This window comes from Salvelinus fontinalis, chromosome 18, assembly GCF_029448725.1.
Source record: "Salvelinus fontinalis isolate EN_2023a chromosome 18, ASM2944872v1, whole genome shotgun sequence".
Lineage (NCBI taxonomy): Eukaryota > Metazoa > Chordata > Actinopteri > Salmoniformes > Salmonidae > Salvelinus > Salvelinus fontinalis.
In genome coordinates, this window is record NC_074682.1 from 28785323 (window position 1) to 28808795 (window position 23473).

Here is a 23473-nt window from a genome sequence, read left to right on the forward strand (position 1 = left end):
TTTGTCACAAAAAGTCATTTTTTTGTAATATGCAGCCATCTTATCAATCGGCAGAGGGCGCATTTTCGTGAGTGGATCGCAACTAAGCTGGACCCGTTGAACCTCCTTTCACCAAAGCGCCCCTCAGCGCATTGTTTCGCGGATCAGCTGTGAGTGGATCTAAAACCCCACCCAATGAGGAAGGAAAGAAGTGAAGCGAAGCAATACGGACCTCAAGAAAATACGAGGCTTCAAAGCGATTGTCATTCATTAAAAGCGTAAAATCATAACACCGCCGTTTATATTGCGATTTTTAAAGACCGAAAATTAAAGACCTTGTGAGCGCCGCCGCGGTGAAGACAGCCAGTCAGCTGATATTTTGGTTCCAGCTCCTAGCCGCTCTCTCAAGATGATAGCCCTGTTTAACAAGCTGTTGGACTGGTTCAAACAGCTATTTTGGAAGGAAGAGATGGAATTGACACTGGTCGGTCTGCAGTATTCGGGAAAGACCACCTTCGTGAACGTGATAGCGGTAATTTCGCTGTTTACTCGCTCTGTATCTGTATGCGCCTTCATATAACTACAGTCATTAGTATGCACCGATTTACGACGGGAATAGACCGCGGCACAAAGTAGCGGTCCCGTGATTGAAACGCCGCTCCTCCCTTTAATTGCTACAGTGTCGCAGTATTATTTGTAATCAGGACCTTTTCGTCCTAGGCAGAAACAAATAGGCTATATGTGTGTGGAGTGAATAATGTCCATATTTAATTGCGAATAGGACGGATGGTAGGCTATATTAATTGATAGCCTATTTGATTTATTGAGGGATGGAGACTGGCAGGCTATTTCATCGTATGATGTGCTCGCTAGTAGTGATGACGACATCACAAGTGACGTCCTAGTTTATGCTGTCGTGAAATACAAGCATTACACCCTTGAAATGGGGCACTGTTATTTCATTGTACACCAGAGTTACACATAACCTAGTGTTCCACACTGCAGGCTACACTTGGCCGCACAATATTTTTATCTCTGACACCACCAGTAGGCTAGATGACAGTTGGGCTGCTACATACATTAGCCTCATATACATGCTTCCCCTTTGACTGTATTCATTGTGTCACTCAGAGCTCCTCATTTGTTACTACTTTGTGACAACAACAGCCCTCCCACCTGCTCCATTGCAACACTGTATCAACCCTCTCACCAGACAGTCAGTGTGGGTCCTCATTTGACTCTTGTTGGCCTGATGAGGATTTGTAGTGATATCATCTGCAGTGATATCATAAAGTGTGGTAGTAGGTTGATGGATGTATAATGGTTTGTCAATTCTACAGGTTTATGAATGATATGTTGAATGAAGAGGAAATTATTACCCTATCTTTATTGTTAGAATTTGTGTTAATACTGTATATGTGTGTGTGTGTGTTCACCCTTCTACCGGTGCTGATAAGTATTCCCTCTAAGAACACGCATAAAACCAGGCTGTGCAGAAGAAGGTCATCTGTGTATAAATTCACACCTTACAGTCAGAGCACATTAATTCAACCTGGACATTTGTCACATGCACCGAATACAACCGGGGATAGACCTTACAGTGAAATGCTTACTTACAAGCCCTTAACCAACAATGCAGTTTTAAGAAAAATAAGTGTAAAGTAAAAAATATATAAGTAAAAAAATAACAAATAATTAAAGAGCAGCAGTAAAATAACAGTAGAGAGGCTGTATACAGGGGGTACCGGTACAGAGTCAATGTGCGGGGGCACAGGTTAGTCAAGGTAATTGAGGTAATATGTACATGTGGGTAGAGTTAAAGTGACTATGCATAGATAATAAACAGAGTAGCAGCAGTGTAAAAGAGGGGGTGGGGGGGACAATGCAAATAGTCTGGGTAGCCATTTGATCAGCTGTTCAGGAGGCTTATGGCTTGGGGGTAGAAGCTGTTATGAAGCCTTTTGGACCTAGACTTGGCGCTCTGGTATCGTTTGCCATACGGTAGCAGAGAGAACAGTCTATGACTAGGGTGGCTGGAGTCTTGAACATTTTTAGGGCCTTCCTCTGACACCGCCTGGTATAGAGGTCCTGGATGGCAGGAAGTTTGGCCCCAGTGATGTACTAGACTGTACGCCCTGCCCTATGTAGTGCCTTGCGGTCGGAGGCTGAGCAGTTTCCATACCAGGCACTGATGCAACCAGTCAGGATGCTCTCATTAGTGCAGCTGTAGAACCCTTTGAGGATCTGAGGACCCATGTCAAATCTTTTCAGTCTCCTGAGGGGGAATAGGCTTTGTCATGCCCTCTTCACGACTGTCTTGGTGTGTTTGGACCATGATAGTTTGGTGATGTGCACACCAAGGAACTTGAAGCTCTCAGCCTGCTCCACAACAGACATGTCGATGAGAATGGGGGTGTGCTCGGTCCACCTTTTCCTGTTGTCCACAATCATCTCCTGTGTCTTTATCACATTGAGGTAAAGGTTGTTATCCTGGCACCACACGGCCAGGTCTCTGACCTCCTAGGCTGTCTTATCATTGTCGGTGATCAGGCCTACCACTGTTGTGTCGTGCCTGACCATGCAGTCATGGGTGAACAGGGAGTACAGTGGGGTCCCCGTGTTGAGGATCAGCGTGGCAATGTGTTGTTACCTACCCTTACCACCTGGGGGCGGCCCGTCAGGAAGTCCATGATCCAGTTGCAGAGGGAGGTGTTTAGTCCCAGGATCCTTAGCTTAGTGATGAGCTTTGAGGGAACTATGGTGTTGAACGCTGAGATTTAGTCAATGAGTAGCATTCTCACATAGGGGTTCCTTTTGTCCAGGTGGGAAAGGGCAGTGTGGAGTGCAATAGAGATTACATCATCTGTGGATCTGTTGGGGCGGAATGCAAATTAGAGTGGGTCTAGGGTTTCTGGCATAATGGTGTTTTTGTGAGCCATGACCAGCCTTTCAAAGCACTTCATGGCTACAGACGTTAGTGCTACGAGTCGGTAGTCATTTAGGCAGGTTACCTTAGTGTTCTTGGGCACATGGACTATGGTGGTCTGCTTGAAACATGTTGGTATTACAGACTCAGTCAGGGACAGGTTGAACATGTCAGTGAAGACACTTGCCAGTTGGTCAGCACATGCTGTAATTCATCTGGCCTTGCGGCCTTGTGAATGTTGACCTGTTTAAAGGTCTTACTCACATCGGCTACGGAGAGGGTGATCACACAGCCGTCGGGAACAGCTGATGCTCTCATGCATGCTTCAGTGTTGCTTGCCTCGAAGCGAGCATAGAAGTATTTTAGCTCGTCTGGTAGGCTCGTGTCACTGAGTAGCTCGCGACTGTGCTTCCCTTTGTGGTCTATAAAAGTTTGCAAGCCCTTGCAAGTCCAACGAGCGTCGGAGCCGGTGTAGTACGATTCAAACTTAGTCCTGTGTTGGCGCTTTGCCTGTTTGATGGTTCATCGGAGGGCATAACCTTAAAGAAAGGTTAAATAAATAAAAAGAGCGGGATTTCTTATAAGTGTCCAGGTCCCGCTCCTTGAAAGCAGCAGCTTTACCCTTTAGCTCAGTGTGGATGTTGCATGTCATCCATGGCTTCTGGTTGGGGTATGTACGTGTGGTCAGTGTGGGGACGACGTCATCAATGCACTTATTGATGAAGCCAGTGACTGATGTGGTGTACTCCCTAATTCCTTTGGAAGAATCCCGGAACATGTTCCAGTCTGTGCTAGCAAAACAGTCCTGTAGCTTAGCATCTGCGTCATCTAACCACTTCTTTATTGACCAAATCACTGGTGCTTCCTGCTTTAATTTTTGCTTGTAAGCAGGAATCAGGAGGATAAAATTATGGTCAGATTTGCCAAATGGAGGGCGAGGGAGAGCTTTGTATGTGTCTCTGTGTGCGGAGTAAAGGTGTTCTAGAGTTGTTTTTGTTCTCCTCAGGTTGCACATTTAACATGCTGGCAGAAATGAGGTAAAACTGATTTAAGTTTCCCTGCATTAAAGTCCCTGGCCACTAGGAGCGGCGCCTCTGGATGAACGTTTTCCTGTTTGCTTATGGCGGAATACAGCTTATTGAGTGCACTCTTAGTGCCAGCATCAGTTTGTGGCTGTAAATAGACAGCTATGAAAAATATACATGAAAACTCTTGGTAAATAGTGTGGTCTACAGCTTATCATGAGATACTCTACCTCAGGTGAGAAAATCCTTGAGACTTCCTTAATATAAGATTTTATGCACCAGCTGTTGTTTACAAATGTACACAGACCGCCACCCCTTGTCTTACCGGAGGCAGCTGTTCTATCTTTCCGATGCAGCGTAATCCCTGCCAGCTGTATGTTATGCATGTCGTCGTTTAGCCACAACTCGGTGAAACATAAGATATTACAGTTCTTAATGTCCCGTTGGTAGGATATTCGTGATCGTAGCTCGTCTATTTTGTTATTCAATGATTGTACGTTGGCTAATAGGACTGATGGTAGAGGCAGATTACCACTCGCTGTTGGATCCTTACAAGGCACCCTGACCTACGTCCCCGATATCTCTTTCGAATGAGAGGGATTTGGGCCTTGTCGGATGTTTCAAATAAATCCTTCTCATCTGACTCGTTAAAGATAAAATCTTTGTCCACTACGAGGTGAGTAGTCGCTGTCCTGATATTCAGAAGCTCTTTCCGGTCATAAGAGATGGTGGCAGAAACATTATGTACAAAATAAGTTACAAAAACCACGAAAAAACACACACAATAGCGAAATTGCCTTAGGAGCCCGTAAAACGGCAGCCATCTCCTCCGGTGCCATTCTTGCATCTACCTGCTCCAGCTGAGCCCAATTCCCCAGCCACATCCCCAGACCCTGCCTCAGACTCTGCCCTTGCTCCCAGCCCAACCCCAGACCCTGCACTTGTTCCAGCCCCACCTGAGCCCAATCCCCATCCTCATCCATTACCCAGTCCCTACTCCATCCACAGCCCCAGGTCCAGCCCATCCCCAGCCTCATCCCATTACCCGGCCCAATCACCATCCCCAGCCTCATCCCATTACCCAGACCCATCCCCAGCCTCATCCAATTACCCTGCCCCATCACCACCCCAGGTCCACTGTTTAGTTCATGGCTTTCAAACTCACTGTCTGGGGGCCATATCTGTTTGGTTTCACATGTCTGGGGGCCATATCCGTCTGGTTTCACAGACTGTCCAATACCCAAGTTACTGATCCTTATGGTGTATCTGTTTAGCTGCCACAGGTGGAAGTGAGTGGGGTTGTGCTGTCTTGTTGGAGGAATGAGAATGCTGTTGGCTCTGGCTCTGGTCTTGGCTCCCCACTGAGTGCTAGACAGGGATTTGGGAAGACGGTGACTTAGAGATTCGTCCTTGTTTGTCAGATCCTCCCATCTGAGCGTTTTGGTGTCTCTTCCGTCTCATAAGTTCCATTGAGCGGCAGTTAAGTGTCCTTTAACTGTCTGCTTTTATTACACAACTGAAGACCCAGTGTCACGTTCGTCATAATAATGATTGGACCAAGGCGCAGCGTGCGTAGAGTTCCACATATTTTAATAAACCGAAACTCACCAAACAATAAAGCACAAATAAAACGTGACGCTACTGGTGTGCACACAGGCAACTAATTGTAGACAAGATCCCACAAATAACAAATGAGGAAATGGCTACCTAAATACACTGCTCAAAAAAATAAAGGGAACACTTAAACAGCACAATGTAACTCCAAGTCAATCACACTTCTGTGAAATCAAACTGTCCACTTAGGAAGCAACACTGATTGACAATACATTTCACATGCTGTTGTGCAAATGGAATAGACAAAAGGTGGAAATTATAGGCAATTAGCAAGACACCCCCCAAAACAGGAGTGATTCTGCAGGTGGTGACCACAGACCACTTCTCAGTTCCTATGCTTCCTGGCTGATGTTTTGGTCACTTTTGAATGCTGGTGGTACTCTCACTCTAGTGGTAGCATGAGACGGAGTCTACAACCCACACAAGTGGCTCAGGTAGTGCAGTTCATCCAGGATGGCACATCAATGCGAACTGTGGCAAAAAGGTTTGCTGTGTCTGTCAGCGTAGTGTCCAGAGCATGCAGGCGCTACCAGGAGACAGGCCAGTACATCAGGAGACGTGGAGGAGGCCGTAGGAGGGCAACAACCCAGCAGCAGGACCAGTACCTCCGCCTTAGTGCAAGGAGGTGCACTGCCAGAGCCCTGCAAAATTACCTCCAGCAGGCCACAAATGTGCATGTGTCAGCATATGGTCTCACAAGGGGTCTGAGGATCTCATCTCGGTACCTAATGGCAGTCAGGCTACCTCTGGCGAGCCCATGGAGGGCTGTGCGGCCCCACAAAGAAATGCCACCCAACACCATGACTGACCCATCGCCAAACCCGTCATGCTGGAGGATGTTACAGGCAGCAGAATGTTCTCCACGGCGTCTCCAGACTCTGTCACGTCTGTCACATGTGCTCATGTGCTCAGTGTGAACCTGCTTTCATCTGTGAAGAGCACAGGGCGCCAGTGGCGAATTTGCCAATCTTGGTGTTCTCTGGCAAATGCCAAACGTCCTGCACGGTGTTGGGCTGTAAGCACAGCCCCCACCTGTGGACGTCGGGCCCTCATACCACCCTCATGGAGTCTGTTTATGACTGTTTGAGCAGATTTGTGGCCTGCTGGAGGTCATTTTGCAGGGCGCTGGCAGTGCACCTCCTTGCACAAAGGCGGAGGTAGCGGTCCTGCTGCTGGGTTGTTGCCCTCCTACGGCCTCCTCCACGTCTCCTGATGTACTGGCCTGTCTCCTGGTAGCGCCTGCATGCTCTGGACACATCGCTGACAGACACAGCAAACCTTTTTGCCACAGTTCGCATTGATGAGCCATCCTGGATGAACTGCACTACCTGAGCCACTTGTGTGGGTTGTAGACTCCGTCTCATGCTACCACCAGAGTGAGAGCACCGCCAGCATTCAAAAGTGACCAAAACATCAGCCAGGAAGCATAGGAACTGAGAAGTGGTCTGTGGTCACCACCTGCAGAATCACTCCTGTTTTGGGGGGTGTCTTGCTAATTGCCTATAATTTCCACCTTTTGTCTATTCCATTTGCACAACAGCATGTGAAATGTATTGTCAATCAGTGTTGCTTCCTAAGTGGACAGTTTGATTTCACAGAAGTGTGATTGACTTGGAGTTACATTGTGTTGTTTAAGTGTTCCCTTTATTTTTTTGAGCAGTGTATAATCCCCAATCAGAAACAACGATAAACAGCTGCCTCTGATTGGGAACCATATCAGGCCATCATAGAAATACAAATTCACCTAGATGACCCACCCAAGTCACTATCACGCCGCAACCAACACAGAGAATAAACAGTTTACTATGGTCAAGGTGTGACACCCAAAGGCTAACTTAGCCATACTCTGAGCAGTAGGCAGAGGTAGTAGGTGACTGCAGTATGACCACTTCGTGAGAATGTGTATATTTAAATGCGTAAACATTTTGGGATGACACGTTCAGATTGAGATGTGATGTATAGAGTATAAATGGTGTTCGGTTCCACTTAATAGAGAGGGGACCATATCAATTCTAGACATTACATTTCTATTTCCAGGTTGTTGTGAAAGCATTGAAGCAAGCTCCCACTCATGCTCAGAAATCCAAGTACAGATCTGTAGGCTAGGCTATAGGCTATGTGTTTATGGTTAATTCGGATGGGGTAGATGAGATAACATACCCCCAAGTAAAGCATGTGAGACTGGGGCTCAGTGATCTCAGCTATATAAATGCAATATATTATAGCTAGGTGCTTGAGTCTTTCCGGAGCATGTGACCTGACCAGGGAAAACTATAGGCACAGTTTCCTAGTTAGACTCAGGTCACATGGTCAGGAAACTCTAGACCCTTATTATATCATCATATCCAGACATGATGATGTTGATACCATGTTGTGAGGACAATGGCCCTACTTGACAGTGTTCTCCTGAGGATCAGAGCGATACTCTAGGATGCTCTTGGATACTCTGGGATATTAAGGTCAGATGTTGTTCAGTGGTTCTAAAGGTGATACAAAGGCCTCACTTATTTCCTCCCAAGATAATGAGGTTGCTCCATAATCTAATCAATAGGTTGGCTGTAGGCTAATCCTGTTGACCTTCTACATAGGACTTTGAGTTTATATATCCAGGAATGTTTGCCTTTTTGAAGAAATTGTAAAAAACAATAAGTGATTTCTGTTTAAAAAAAAAAATCTTTCCATTCAATTTGGACTGTTATGAAAGTTTACATCAAAATAGGGATTTAGGTCAAAACCACAGTTTTGATTCCATGTGAACTTTTAGCACAATATTTTTGCATTAGGAAATACACAACAGATCTAAATCTTATCACATTGCGTCCGTTGATCCCAATTGATCATCAGGGTATTTATTATTTGAAATACACAAACAGGCTACACACACTTCAGATGCACACAAGTGTATGGACTAAATCAATTTAAATTCAATCACTTTTTGACAGCACCCCTTTTGATTTGAACAAAACCTTCCATATTTGCTCATTGTAGAAGTGCTCAGAAAGTGACTTTGTAGCTTATACTCTGTTTTACATCATCTGAGGTTTTTGTGTTGTCCCCGCCATCAGTTGAGACACAACATGCTATTAAATACAGGGAGAGTGACATGTTTTTTGGCTGATAAATGTACTACAATGGGAATCAAATAGAAATGTAAACATTTAAAATGGTACCACAAAGATGGTTGGAGGTCCACACATCAGAGAATGTTGACTTGAATGGGAATATCTGTTTTAAATTATATTGTCAGTCCTCCATAGGAAACCTATTCAAATCATAGAAATATAAATAATAGAATAGAGATGATTATTTAAGTTGACATTCGACGGTGGGTGGATTGGCCACCATCTTTTGTGGTAGTAATTAGTAATTAGAAATTTCAATGGTGTACCAGCTAAATTGCAGTGGTCTGAGGGGATAGGTCCATTCTATGAATTATATTTCTATGACTGAAGTGACACCAACCCTGTATTAAAGAGCAGGTTGTGTCTCAACCGACGGTGGGCACAACACAAACCTCAGATGAAGTACGGTCTAAGCTACAACATATCCAAATTGACGTTAAAGGTCAAATGTAATTATTATATATATTTTTTTTAACAAAAAAATAAATACATTCTAAAATAGTTTCACCACCCTGTTTGTAAGCTTTTAAATGATATCAAACTCAATGTATATTTTCCAGTAAAGAAGACATGGATGTCTCATGGTATGGTGGGGTATTGCTAATGGGCACAACTTTGAGCCATTCTCCTGAATGTTTTGGCATTCAGGTCCCAAAACTTTCTGACCACTTCTTCCATGAGGAAACATTTAGTTCTAATGGGATGCTGTCAAAAAGTGATTGAATTGAAATGGATTTACCTTATGAACCCCCTACCTGCCTTTAAAAGTCTGAAAGACTTGTTCTCTTGGCTTTACAGTTCTTTGGTATTAAATTGTCGGTGTGTCTGGCTGAAATATAGTTTCTGGTTACATTGCTCCACCAGTGCTTTAGCCTTGTCTGAAACACCTCCAAATCAAATCCAATTTTATTGGTAACAGACATATTTAGCAGATGTTATTGCAGATGTAGTGAAATGCTTGTGTTCCTAGCTTCAACAGTGCAGTAGTATCTAACAGTTCACAACAATACACACATCTAAAAGTAAAATAATGGAATTAAGAAATATATAAATATATACGATTAGGGCAACGTGATCAGGGCAACACATCGGCTCGGGAGGAAGGACATTGAGCTAGGAGCAGGCCCTATATTGAGAAAGTGTAATATTGATGTCAAGTAGAGATATGGCCTTGTGCTGTATAGGGTAGCAGTGTCCTACTTGTGCTTAGTATACTGCTTTAACCTTGCCTCAAGAGAACTGACTTAGAAAATGAAGTGCATCAGGTCATGGTGTGGAATAACCTGTTTTGTAATTTTAGCCCAAGGACAACAGCAACGGAGGCGTTTTTTGAGTTGTTAATTTAATAGGAAGCAGAGGAAATGGTTGCACGTGATGCTCTCAGCTTGAAAAGGTTGTTCATCACAGACAGTACAGTAGCAGGATTTTGACAGTACAAGACGAAGGCTTTCTTCTTGATTTAACCTACAAGTGCCTCAAATTGAGTCTTACAGGAAGGTTTATATTTGTAAAATAATTTAGAATTGGAGATTAAAAGGACATTACCACTGCATATATTTGAACAATTCTATATTTTCCTCATCAGATAAACTAAATGCATTGTTTTCCTAAAAGGTTACTGTTAGTACTGCTGTCTAGACTGACCTCTAGTGTCAGCTCTCTGCAGATTAATGACTAGTCAGAAATGTCAGCTCCTGTCACGGCCGTCGAAAGAACTAGACCAAAGCGCAGCGTGGTGAGCGGCGCAGCGTGGTGAGCGGCGCAGCGTGGTGAGCGGCGCAGCGTGGTGAGCGGCGCAGCGTGGTGAGCGGCGCAGCGTGGTGAACGTACATATTCCTTTTATTTAGGATAACGCCGACAAAAACAATAAACAATACAAAAACGGCCGTGACGCTCAAGGCAATAGTGCCAACAAACAAAGACAACTTCCCACCAAGAAAGGAGGGAAAAGGGATACCTAAGTATGGTTCCCAATCAGAAACAACGATAGACAGCTGTCCCTGATTGAGAACCATACCCGGCCAAAACATAGAAATACAAAATCATAGAAAAACAAAACATAGAATGCCCACCCCAAATCACACCCTGAACAAACCAAATAGAGACATAAAAAGGCTCTCTAAGGTCAGGGCGTGACAGCTCCAGGGAGAAGTTTCCCCTAGGTACAGATCTAGGTTCAGCTTCCGCTCCCCCAATTCTAACCTTAACCATTAGTAGGGATTGGGGAAAATGCTAAACTGACCCAAGACCAGTGTCTAGGGACAACTTCACCCTGCCCCAAAAGTCAACATTTTAAAGCCCCAACAATACTGTGATCTAGTCAGACACAGTGACACATCAACCAGGAATCTGACACATTGTTTAAGCGTGGAACCTGTAGGCTATTTCAGTGAGTTTGTCAGCTTACTCTGAAACAACTCTTTCTCTATTCTGTTTAAAGCATAACCTCTTGAATATGCTATTGGTATTACTACCTCATTTGACAATGTTAGCTTCTCTTTATTATAGTCTAGAAAGTTAGGACTATTACAGTGTATATATCAAAGGTAGCTAGATAACTCATTGATCCTGTTTCATGAAATGTGCTACCACCTTGCTTTCAGAGTGAGACAAAATGTACATATCCACAGTATATTAAGGCCTGAGTGTGTACACTACAGGAACCCTATTTCCGTGTCTTTACACACCTCTCAGCATGTATCTTATGAGTAGTCTGGTGAGTGTGGTGAAGGTGCTGCTGGTTGTTGGGATCAGGTGACTTGTGGTCATGTGTCAGACTTCCACATAATTAGTGCGTCATTGTTATGATTAATGTGTTTGTTACTCTGCTGAACAGTCTATCTACCCCCCCCCCCCCCCCCCCCCCCCTCTCCCTCCCTCCAGTCAGGACAGTTCAGTGAGGACATGATTCCTACAGTGGGCTTCAACATGAGGAAGATCACCAAGGGCAACGTCACCATTAAGGTCAGAGCATCAGACTTGATAATGAGCTGCACTTACCCTTGGTACTAATGCTGATAGTATTGCTGATCGTTTGTGTTTGTATGACTACCTTTTGAGACTGAAGTGGTGTTTGTGTGTGTTCTGTCGTTCTCCAGCTGTGGGATATTGGGGGTCAGCCTCGATTCCGGAGCATGTGGGAAAGATACTGCCGAGGTGTCAGTGTCATTGTGTAAGTACACACACTAGGGCTGGGAGTTGCCAGGGACCTCACGACACAATATTATCACGATACTTAGGTGCCGATACGATATGTATTGCGATTCTCACGATTCTATATGTATTGTGATCCGATACTTTAATTTTGTTGCGATTCGATGTTCCAAACATATTGTTCACCATGTGCCTCTCTCGCTCTCTCTCTCCTCTTTCTCAGTTACATGGTCGATGCTGCAGACCCAGAGAAGATTGAGGCCTCGAAGAACGAACTACACAACCTCCTAGACAAACCCCAGCTACAGGGGATCCCAGTGAGTACAATTATGTTGCTATCGGTGTGTTGTGATTGTTGATGTTATGGAAGAGGTCGATATGAGTGGAGGTATTATGAAGGTATTGGGCATCAGAAGCTCACCCTGAGCAGACTCATAGTGGCATCTGTCACGTACCTAACAACCCCCCCCCCCCCCTCTCGCTGTAGCCCAGACATGAATAATGAATGTGTGTCTGAGTGATGTGGGCCTGATTTATCGAACCAAAGGGAGGGATAGATGGAGAGGGAGGAAGAGACAGACAGACAGAAAGAGAAGGGAGGGAAAGTTTGATGGCAAGCGAGATATAAGTAGAGGGGGAGTAAGGAGGGAGAGAAAGAGAGGTTTAAGATAGACAGGGGAGAGAGGAATGGAGGGAGAGTGAAACAGTCGGCGCTGCTAGAGCATTGCAGATGCTTCTAGTTTTACTAGCATCTCCAAGGCTAGTGATGTAGCATTTCAGGAGAGATGGAGGGATTGAGGGAGGGATTGAGGGAGGGATTGAGGGAGGGATTGAGGGAGGGATTGAGGGAGGGATTGAGGGAGGGATTGAGGGAGGGATTGAGGGAGGGATTGAGGGAGGGATTGAGGGAGGGACGGACAGAAAGAGGGAGGGGAGTGTGTGTCTGTCTGGGTCCAGACGTGTATTGACTGGGGGGGAAGACCATTAGCAGGCCTGGGCAGTGCAGTGTGATCCATACAGGATGATCCTCAGAGTAACGTTGGGGGAGAGGAGGTATCCTCCTTATGTCTCTTAACACAGCACTGCTCTCATTGAAATGATGATAGGGGCCTAAAACACAGGGAATGGATGGCAGGAGTAGCATTAACACACTGTCACCCTAACTACAGATGCTACAGCTGACCAGTGGGAAGACATGTTTATTTAAAGCAGTGGTGTGTGGCTGTCAACCATTTTTAAATGAGAGGGAGAAGATAAATAACAGTTTGTCTGACTAGCTAGCTACTCCCCCACTCACAACAATTCTCACAAAATGCCTTTTGTTTCTCCACTCTTGCAGATATTGGCCTTCAACAGTAATGATCAGCTCTAGTTAGTGTGTTATAAAGCCTGTGGAATGTAAAGTTGAAATGGAATGGGTTTGCAGGAGAAAAGCCTAAAGGCAGGTGCATTGGCAAAGACAACACTCATGTGGTTTCCCTTGGACTCTCTCAGGTACTGGTTTTAGGAAACAAAAGAGATGTTCCAGGTGCCTTGGATGAGAAGGAACTGATTGAGAGGATGTGAGTATGGGAGCTCTGACATTTCCTTTTGTAAATGAAGCCTACCATGTATGTGACGTTTTCTTCTCTCCAACACTATCCTCTCTGCCTAACATAGGAACCTGTCAGCTATCCAGGACAGAGAGATCTGCTGTTACTCTATCTCCTGCAAGGAAAAAGACAACATTGGTGAGAAAACAAATGGTTGATTCAAAACTACCTAATTACCTGATAATTACTTTTTGTTTCTTTGGAGTATTTGAAACAAATTGACTTTCTATCCTCTGGCAGACATCACACTACAGTGGCTGATCCAGCATTCCAGAACCAGGAAGACAACAACATGAGGGCTCAACTCACTGGACGACCCCTTCTCCCCTTCCTCTACCCTAAGACCAACCGTACCCCTCCTTCTCGCCTCCTCTTCCCTTCTCTTTTCACCCTGGTTCCATTTCTAGCCCCTTCCTTTATCTCGTACACCTTTGGGTGTTAACAGATCTGACAGGATTGGATAGGTGTGAGCAATATGTCAGAATATGGACCCAGTGTCACAATGCTTATACAAATCAAATGTATACATATCTAATCTTCTCAGATCTGTGAACATGGAATAGATAGAGACTAGGAGAAGGGGCTGTCCTCATCCTCAGCTCTCCTTTCTTCTTACCCATCTGAGATCCCTATATTTTACTCTTTAAAAGCAGCCCTTCTTCCTCTCTCTACCTGATTCCGTTCTTGTAAAGAGTGTGTGAAAAATTATGATTTGCACTGTTTAAATTGTTTTGTTTTCTACCTATATGCATTTTTTACACCATGTACTTCAGACTGGACAAAGTGGACTCTTGACAGTCACCCACCGAGCAACTCTTGTTTTCATTGACTGTTATAGATTTGTTTCTTAAAAAAAGATATGTACTATACTTGTACAGTGTGGATCTGATTTTGATGAGGTTCTGGTCAAGGAGGTAATCTATTTTCTCTTGCTTCAAATCATCATGTGTTGTTCAAAGTGCAAACTACTCACACACTCACTCACTCTGCCTACCAACCTGCATCTTTACAGCTGTTCCCATAGCAACATGGTGGCCATTTTGTCTTTTTACCAGATCAGGTGACAAGCTCTGACCAATGATTTGATATTTTATTGAACACAATTATTTCTAATTTCTTTTGCATGTTACCTAACTGAAAGGAAATGCATTCCTCTTCAATAGGAAGGACGTATACGTTTAATACAGAGGTCAGCTCACAAGTTTACAAGACATCACAGAGAATTGTTCCATACTGATGTAACAGAACTCAATAATGTTTTATACATGTTCGATATCCTTGACAATAAGTAAAACAATTTGATGGTCATCTTATCCAAACATATTATTCACCTTAATGCTGCTCTATTTGAACATATTTTCTCATATCACAGTCAGTCTGTTTTGCGTTTGGAATTGAAACAATGTAATATACGATTGGTATCGTGTTATTTGGGGTAGTTTTGGACCCTGATTTGAGTTGTACATATTCTTATCATCAATATCAGTTTAAACTATAATTGCAACCGTTTACTTGAACCTTCCTTTAGAGGCCTACATGACCCTGTCAAACAGTCATGTTTGCTTATGACAACTGATGGAATTGGAGAGGTTTGATGGAGGGGTCAAGTAAAGTGTAACAATTGCAACCTTGAAAGAGTTTCTCCGATACTTTAGCTAGCTATTCCTAATGTTATTTAACAATATTTGAAGATGGCAACTGCAGCTAATTGGCTATTTCTATGTCACCTGACATTAGCATGCATTGACATTCACAAGCTTTTCTGTCTGACATGTATGTTACTAACAAACACATGTCCATGAATGTTAATGAATGCTATGTGCCATCTCATATAACAATGTTTAATATTCATAAGGACATATTTCTTAACTATTTTTAGTGTTAGGATTTCTTAGTTTTTATGTTTTGAACATGAAACCATGAAAAAAGATTCAATACTAAAATCATGTTCTAAACATACCTCATGGAGCACAGAGATGATGTAAAGCACACAATAACCAACTTGTTTTTTGTTGTTTTCAGCAGGTTTTGTCTGATAATTCACTCTAAATATGAATCAAGCCATTGGCTCCTCTACAGTTTCTCCCTGTTGGATTTTGAGTTTTCAGCTCAGCCTTTAATGTAGTGTCATGCAGTTGTAGGGTGCTTCCCAGTAGTCTACCGTGGCTTCCTCTTCTTTTAATCCTTTCCTCCTTTCCTTCATCCGCACAGACATGACAGAACTAGACTGGTGAAAAAAAAGCATCCATCCACCATATCGCTTTCACACATGCTGTCTTTTCATATCAGTGCAGATGAAGGAAAGGAGATGAGTAGATGAAGCCCCTTCAGAATATTGAGATGCAACCTCCTAGTCCCATCATTAATTTCAACACCCCTCCATTAACTTATTGCCAGTTTAAGGTTGCTATTTGTTATTTTAAGTTGAATGTTTGTACCTGACATAATGTACAATGAGTGAATTGGCTTGAAGCCCTCAAAGTAAAAAACGGTCTTGTCTCTAAAATGAAGTGAAAGGTGTAATTTGTTCCACAATGCACCTGCCATGCTACCCTGCGCTACAGTAACAGACAGTGATGTGTTATTGGTTGACAGTGAAGGACCAGCTTTGTCTTATTCCTCTGCCTGAAAACAGGAGTTTCTTGCCTAATGCTGAACAGGCCTGAGCCCAGTTTCCCAATAGTGATGGAATTTAGGCTTACAAGTGTTTTAATGATGCATCTTTCTTACAATGGCTAAACATGGCGCTGAGAGAACGGTTGCTAAGTACATGGTTGGAGCATGGGTCGATACAGATAGGATCAAAAGAAAGAAAGCACTGCTCTCAGATCAGCTTCCTCCATTCAAATCTTACGTTGACATTAGAATTATTTCACAATACTGATGACGAATCAGCTCCAAGAGAGATATTACCACCTACGGCTGCAAATATTGATGCGGCTAATTCTTAGGCTACTCAATACAAATGCATTACGTACATAAATTTACACATGAAATATACTGAACAAAAATATAATATAAAAAAATATATATAATATAAATGCACCATGTAAAGTGTTGGTCACATGTTTCATTGAAATAAAAGATCCCAGAAATGTTCCATACAGTATGCACAAAAAGCTGATTTCTCTCAGGTTCTGTGTAGAAATTTGTTTACATCCCTGTTGGTGAGCATATCTCCTTTGCCAAGATAATCCACCCACCCAACAGGTGAGGCATATCAAGACGCTGATTTAAACAGCATGACCATTACACAGGTGCACCTTGTACTGGGGACAGTAAAAGGACACTAAAATGGGCAGTTTTGTCACACAACACAATGCCACAGATGTCTCAAGTTTTGAGGGAGCGTGCAATTGGCATGGTGACTGCAGGAATGTCCACCAGAGCTGTTGACAGAAAATGTATTGTTAATTTCTCTACCATAAGCTACCTCCAACCTCGTTTTAGAGAATTTTGCAGTACGGACAACGAACAGGCCACAATCAAATGGCGCTGCATGAGGCAAATGGTGGTCACACCAGGTACTGAGTGGTTATCTGATCCATGCCCCTACCTTTTTTAAGGTATCTGTGACTAACAGATTCATATCTATATTAACAGTAATGTGAAATTCATAGATTAGGGCCTAATGAATTTATTGCAATTTTATATGTCGCTTGTTTGAATCAATTGAAACGCCATTGGCAACTTTGTATTTTTAGTTAACGTTGTTCTGAAGTTCTCGGCAGTCACACAAACGGATCAACCATCTGATTCTATGTTTAGCGTAGATCTTCTGTATATAAAGTGACGTGGGAGGGCACTTAGCTCATCTGAGGCAGGTGTTAGATTACGAGCGTTTCAACAACCAACTACAACGTTAATAATGATGGTTTTGGGAAACATCTCAGAGATTTAACGATGCTCCTATGAATGTTCTAACGATGAACTTTGCCTTAGATGCTTTTGTGAAACAGGGCCCTGGTTGTGTTGGGTTTTATTCAGGTTTGGGGTCAATTCCATTTCAATTCAGGAAGTTAACCAAAATCCAATTCCAAATTGTACTAATTGAAAAGCATTGCGGAGAATTGGAATATGAATTCCAGTGTATTTCCTAAATTGTCTGGAATTAAAATGGAATTGACCCCAACCCCATCATTACTGTCTATTGGAATTACCTCTGCCTTTAGATAAACTAATCTGTATTTTTAAAAAAGAAAAAAAAAGTTTAATGTTTATAATACACCTGACTGCTTTTTGGGAGAATATGCATATTTCTCATGAATTGGAATCTGTACTAAGAAACAGAACTCTATGTATTACCGGTAAGTGTTTTTAATAGTTTCAGATGGGATCTTGTAAATAGGCACTTTCATAGGGATATGGGGCAGTATTTTCACGTCCGGATGAAAAGCGTGCCCAAAGTAAACTGCCTGTTTCTCAGGCCCAGAAGCTAGGATATGCATATAATTGGTAGATTTGGATAGAAAACACTCTAAAGCTTCTAGAACTGTTACAATAATGTCTGTGAGTATAACAGAACTGATTTGGCAGGCGAAACCCTGAGGACAAACCATCCAGGGGCAAAAAAATTGAGGTCATAGTATTTACCATTGGGTTTCTGTTGAAAGCCCTATTTAATAGGAACCTGGTTGCAGTTCCTATGGCTTCCACTAGATGTCAACAGTCTTTAGAAATTGGTTGATGTTTTTCTTTTGAGAAATTAAGAGGTTTGGCTGTTCTTTGTAAGCGTCACTCCAGATGGATTCTACTGTTTGGTGCGCGTGAACTGGAACGCGCTTCACGTTGTTTTTATCCGGTATTGGAAACAGTTTATCCCGTCTTAAATTTGATCGATTATTTACGGTTTAGGATACCTTAGGTTGGATTAGGAACGTTGTTTGAAATGTTTGGACCAAGTTTACAGGTAACTTATTAGATACTTTGTAGTCATGTTGGGCGAGTTGGAACCGCTGTATTTCTGAATCAAACGCGCCAAATAAATGAACATTTTGGGAATATAAAGAAGGACATTATCGAACAAAAGGACCATTTGTGATGTTTCTGGGGCATTTTGGAGTGCCAACAGAAGAAGATCTTCAAAGGTAAGGCCTTTATTATATCGTTTTGTGTCGCCACCTGATTTTCATGTGTTTGTATGCGGGGCGCTGTCCTCAGATAATCGCATGGTCTACTTTCGCCGTAAATCCTTTTTGAAATCTGACACCGCGGCTGGATTAACAAGAAGTTAAGCTTTATTTCGATGTGTTACACTTATATTTTCAGTTATCTTGAATATTGATATTTCTGTAGTTTGAATTTGGCGCTCTGCAATTTCACTGGATGTTGTCATATCGATCCTGCTAAAGGGATTGGCGTGCGAAGGGATCACTAACAGGTTAAAGCTTGGTCGCAAATGGGTCTTCCAAGTGGACAATGACCCCAAGCATACTTCCAAAGTTGTAGCAAAATGGCTAAAGGACAACAAAGTCAAGGTATTGGAGTGGCCATCACAAAGCCCTGACCACAAAGCCCTGACCTCAATCCTATAGAAAATTTGTGGGCAGAACTGAAAAAGTGTGTGCGAGCAAGGAGGCCTACAAACCTGACTCAGTTACACCAGCTCTGTCAGGAGGAATGTGCCAAAATTCACCCAACTTATTGTCGGGAGCTTGTGGAAGGCTATCTGAAACGTTTGACCCAAGTTAAAAAAATTTAAGGCAATGCTACCAAATACTAATTGAGTGTATGTAAACTTGTGACTCACTGGGACTGTGATGAAAGAAATACAAGCTGAAATAAATAATTCTCTCTACTATTATTCTGACATGTCACATTCTTAAAATAAAGTGGTGATCCTAACTGACCTAAGACAGGGAATCTTAACTAGGATTAAATGTCAGGAATTGTGAAAAACTGAGTTGAAATGTATTTGGCTAAGGTGTATGTAAACTTCCGACTTCAACTGTATGTCATGAACACAGCCAAGCTGAACGTAGTTGGCCACAGATGGGTTGGAGAACACTCTGACTTCCACTGCGACAGACCAGGCAAAGTCAATGTCGACGCAGACACCCTCTCTCGTCCCTTGGATATCACCAAGTACGTGGCTGAATGCAATGAAGAGCTGCCAGGTGAAATGGTCCTTGCAACATGGGAAGGGAGTCAAGAAGCAAAAAGAAAATATGTGGCTTGAAATGCATCTATCAGTGCATGAACAAGTCAGTGTCAAGTGCAGCCCTCAACATCTCTGAAGGCATCTCAAGAGAACACCACACCAGCAAACCCCTGTCAACCATCAACCACAACGAGCTAGAAAGGGCCCAGCCATTGGAGAGCTCATGATCAGCGATGCCCTGATCAGCGATGCAAGATGAGGAGTGAGTGGCTATACCAGGAAACTGTTGATTGAGAGGGGAAAGATGTGCATCGACGATGGAATCCTGTTCCAGAAGGACAACCAAAGAAGGCAGCTTGTCCTACCAGTCAATTACAAGCAGACATTCCTGAAGCACCTCCACGGTGACATGAGTCATGTAGGAACAGAACAAGTCCTCAGCCTGGCAAGGAAAGTGTTCTACTGGCCATTCATGAAGAGGGATATAGAATAGCATGTTACTCGGAGGTGTCCCTGTATCAAACAGAAGCCGCCAGTCACACATGTAACTGCAGCTATGAGCAGTATCCTGGAGCTGGTGTCTATTGACTACATGCACCTGGAACCCAGCAGAGGGGGTTTCAAAAACATCCTGGTGGTTCTAGACCACCTCAAAAGTTTCGCCCAGGCTTTTCCGGCAAACAACAAGTCCGGAAGAACAGCGGCTGAAAGAATCTCCAACGACATCATACCAAAGGTCTTCACAGATCCACATCTACACGAATAACTTAGACCTGATGCGGGAACCGAGCAGGTTCGCATCCAGAATTCGAAATAATGTCACCGGTCTGTGTTGGATCTGATATGATTGTCATGGACCTTGGGTATGTGTAATTTTAACTGACTTGTCCGGAAGGATCCATACAGATCGGGACACGACTGCTGCGGTAGAGAGAGAGAGAGAAATTGTATAATTTATGCCAATGCTCTTTGCTTTAACGAGAGTGGCACGTGTAGCTTGTTGTTGGGAAATCATAAGACATGTGGGGCAAAAGTTAGGAGATATCTGATCAGTGAAGGAAGATGGAATTAAAATGATGGAATAAAAAGTTAAAGGAGAAGGATAGGCTACAATGACCAAGAGCCAACAGGTAGGTTGCTACTTTATAGTCTGAATGGAGTTGTTGTTTGTAACAGTGTAGGACGTGAAAGAGCATGCAGCCTTAATTAGCCTAACTATTTAGCTAGCTATCTTCACTAACTTCTCTCGGTTTGATGCAGTCAAAACAGGTACTATGTACGTAGTCATATTGGATGATAAATAACCTAGCTATGGCGCCTATGTCCACTATAGCGTGAGTCGGCTTGGTTGGTTGGTGTTTCTTCCTCTCTTTTCGTGTCACTCGCGCACACTCACAGTAGCTTACACACAGCACGGTCCCTGCTAGAGCGTCACCTCTTTACCTCCTCTTCATCGCGCTTTATCTGCTCCGGTTAGTAAAGTAGCTTAAAAATGGACTTTTCTGTTGCTTCTCTCACTCGGATCGGACCGAGTCTGGATCCAACCAGATCTATATGGAACGGGTCTAGTTTTCCTCTGGTTCGTTCGGAACAAGTCCCTATATTTAAAAAATATATATTTATGCATATCTGGTCCGGATGGGAAAGCTCCAGGTCAATTTCGTGAAGGCCTCTATTTCATACAGAGGTTTGGATACCCCTCGAAGTTACACCACAACTAGGGTAGAGAATTTGAGAACAATCTTTTCAAAACCCTGCAGCAACTGACAGGAGTGGGTCACTCAAGAACATCACTGTACCACCATCAGGGCAGCCCAGCTGAGAGATTCAACAGAATGTTGAACCCAGTGCTGAGAATGCTTGAGGGGAAGGAGAGGGAAAGTTTTAAAGAACACCTTCCACAAGTGTTGCATGCATACAACTGCACAAGGCATTAGTCCATGGGATACTCACCCGTCTATGTGCTCTACGGTCGCCAACCACACCTGCTAATAGACCTGCTGTTTAGTCTGACAGCTGAAGAGGAGACAAACTCACCCAAAGGCTATCCTGAGAAGTGGGCTAAGAGAATGACTGAAGCATACAGAATATCATCTGAGAACAGCAAGCAGTCAAGTGCAAGGGGGAAAAAGTACTATGACCAACAGATGAAAGGTGTAGCTCTCCACCCAGGTGATCGAGTCCTGAACGAAAGAGGGGGTCCTGGAAAAGTAAGGTCCTATGCCAGTTGGGGAATTCCCACCTCACTACATCCCACCGCCTTTCACGCCTTATTCACCTTCATACTTACCATCTGCACCTTACCACACCTTCATGCCTTACACTTACCCTTGACACGGAGTGGACAAAACATTAGGAACACCTTCCTAATATTGAGTTGCAACCCCTTTTGCCCTTAGAACGTCCTCAATTCATCGGGGCATGGACTCTACAAGGTGTCAAAAGTGTTCTACAGGGATGCTGGCCCATCTTGACTCCAGTGCTTCCGACAGTTGTGTCAAAACGGCTTCATGTCCTTTGGGTGGTGGACCATTCTTGATGGGAAACTGTTGAGCATTAAAAAACCCACAGTTTTGCAGTTCTTGACACATTCAAACCGATGCGCCAGGCACCTACTACCATACCCAGTTCAAATGAACTTAAATATTTTGTCTTGTCCATTCACCCTCTGAATGACGCACATACACAATCCATGTCTCAATTGTCCCAAGGCTTAAAAATACTTATTTAGCCTGTCTCCTCCTCCTCTTCATTGTGTATAGTTTTATTTTGTATTGTTCCCAGAGCACATTAGCAAATGAGACCTTGGTCTTAATGTGTTTTTCCCTGGTTAAAAAAACATGACTCCATTGCATTATATGTTTGCAACAAGATTAAACTATTTGTCATCTTTTTGACTGCAGGGAACTTGGAACTTATTTTTTGAGTGCAGACCCTCTACAAATGAATATGGAGTTTCTTTGTCGCAATATATTTTCCATGGTAAGTACAGTTATATTTGTTTTCACTTGTCCAGGAGCATACAGTATGTGTTGCACAGATGAGAGCAGAAATGTTATAGCGTAATGGATGTAATTCTCCACTAGAGCCAGCAGGAGGCGGTATAGGATCAGGTTTCAGATGGAGAGGCAGTGTGATTGGGGGAGGGAGAGGCTTGGGAAAAGTCATATGTGTCGAACATTCTTCTCATCCTTGAACTTTATTCTTTAAACCCTTTCACTCTCTTTTTCTGTTTATCCCTCTCTCTCTCTCTCTCTCTCTCTCTCTCTCTGACTCTCTCTCTATCTCTGGCTTTCTCTGAATCTCTCTCTTTCGGTCTGTATGACTGTCTGTCTCCCTCTCTCTTTCTCCCTCTCACATTCACATACATAATAGGCTCACCAAACTCAGGAGGTAGTGAAACTCATTAAGTAGTGTTTATGGGTCCAGCCTAGTTGGCACTGGAACCAAGAGCAAAAGAATGAAGAGATTTCAACATTACAAATGTCCGACATGGATGGATGCTGATGAGATGCCTTGTAGAGGCATTTAGCAAAGAAAACATGTCACTTGTTCAGAACGTTCGACATTTAATCGACAACAGTCTAATCTTAAAAGGCCTGTTTGTTGGATTGTCTCTCAATAGATGTTGGTTTTCCAAGGCCTTACTATGTAAACCAGTGAACCGGTGAATAGAGCCAGTGAAAGAACTGTTTGAACTGGGATAGTAAGGGACCTTAGTGTTATCTTCAGAGGTTTATTGATGTTTCCCATGTCCCTAAAAACCAAAGCCAAACACCCTCACAGAGGAAGTGTCCTGTGGTGGTCCACCACTGGTACTAGTCCTAAGTGAAAAACAACCCCAGTCACTCATATATAGTTCCCCCCTGCTGTTCGGACTTTGTTCCAGTTCCACCCCCAGCCGTGACAATGACAGGACAGTGACAGAGCGGTCTAGGCTGGTTCTGTGTTCTGCTGACAGA

The 23473-nt window shown here is 43.3% G+C and overlaps 1 protein-coding gene across 1 annotated transcript; it reads left to right on the top strand.

Annotated features, from left to right (window-relative positions):
- Positions 1-67: 67 nt before the first annotated feature.
- LOC129815247 (ADP-ribosylation factor-like protein 8A) lies at positions 68-15917 on the top strand. Its single transcript, XM_055868860.1, has 7 exons — positions 68-511; positions 11550-11630; positions 11765-11838; positions 12043-12136; positions 13314-13381; positions 13479-13549; positions 13652-15917. Exons 1-7 carry the CDS (start codon positions 389-391, stop codon positions 13705-13707), a joined length of 567 nt encoding a protein of 188 aa, XP_055724835.1. The 5' UTR covers positions 68-388; the 3' UTR covers positions 13708-15917.
- Positions 15918-23473: the final 7556 nt, after the last annotated feature.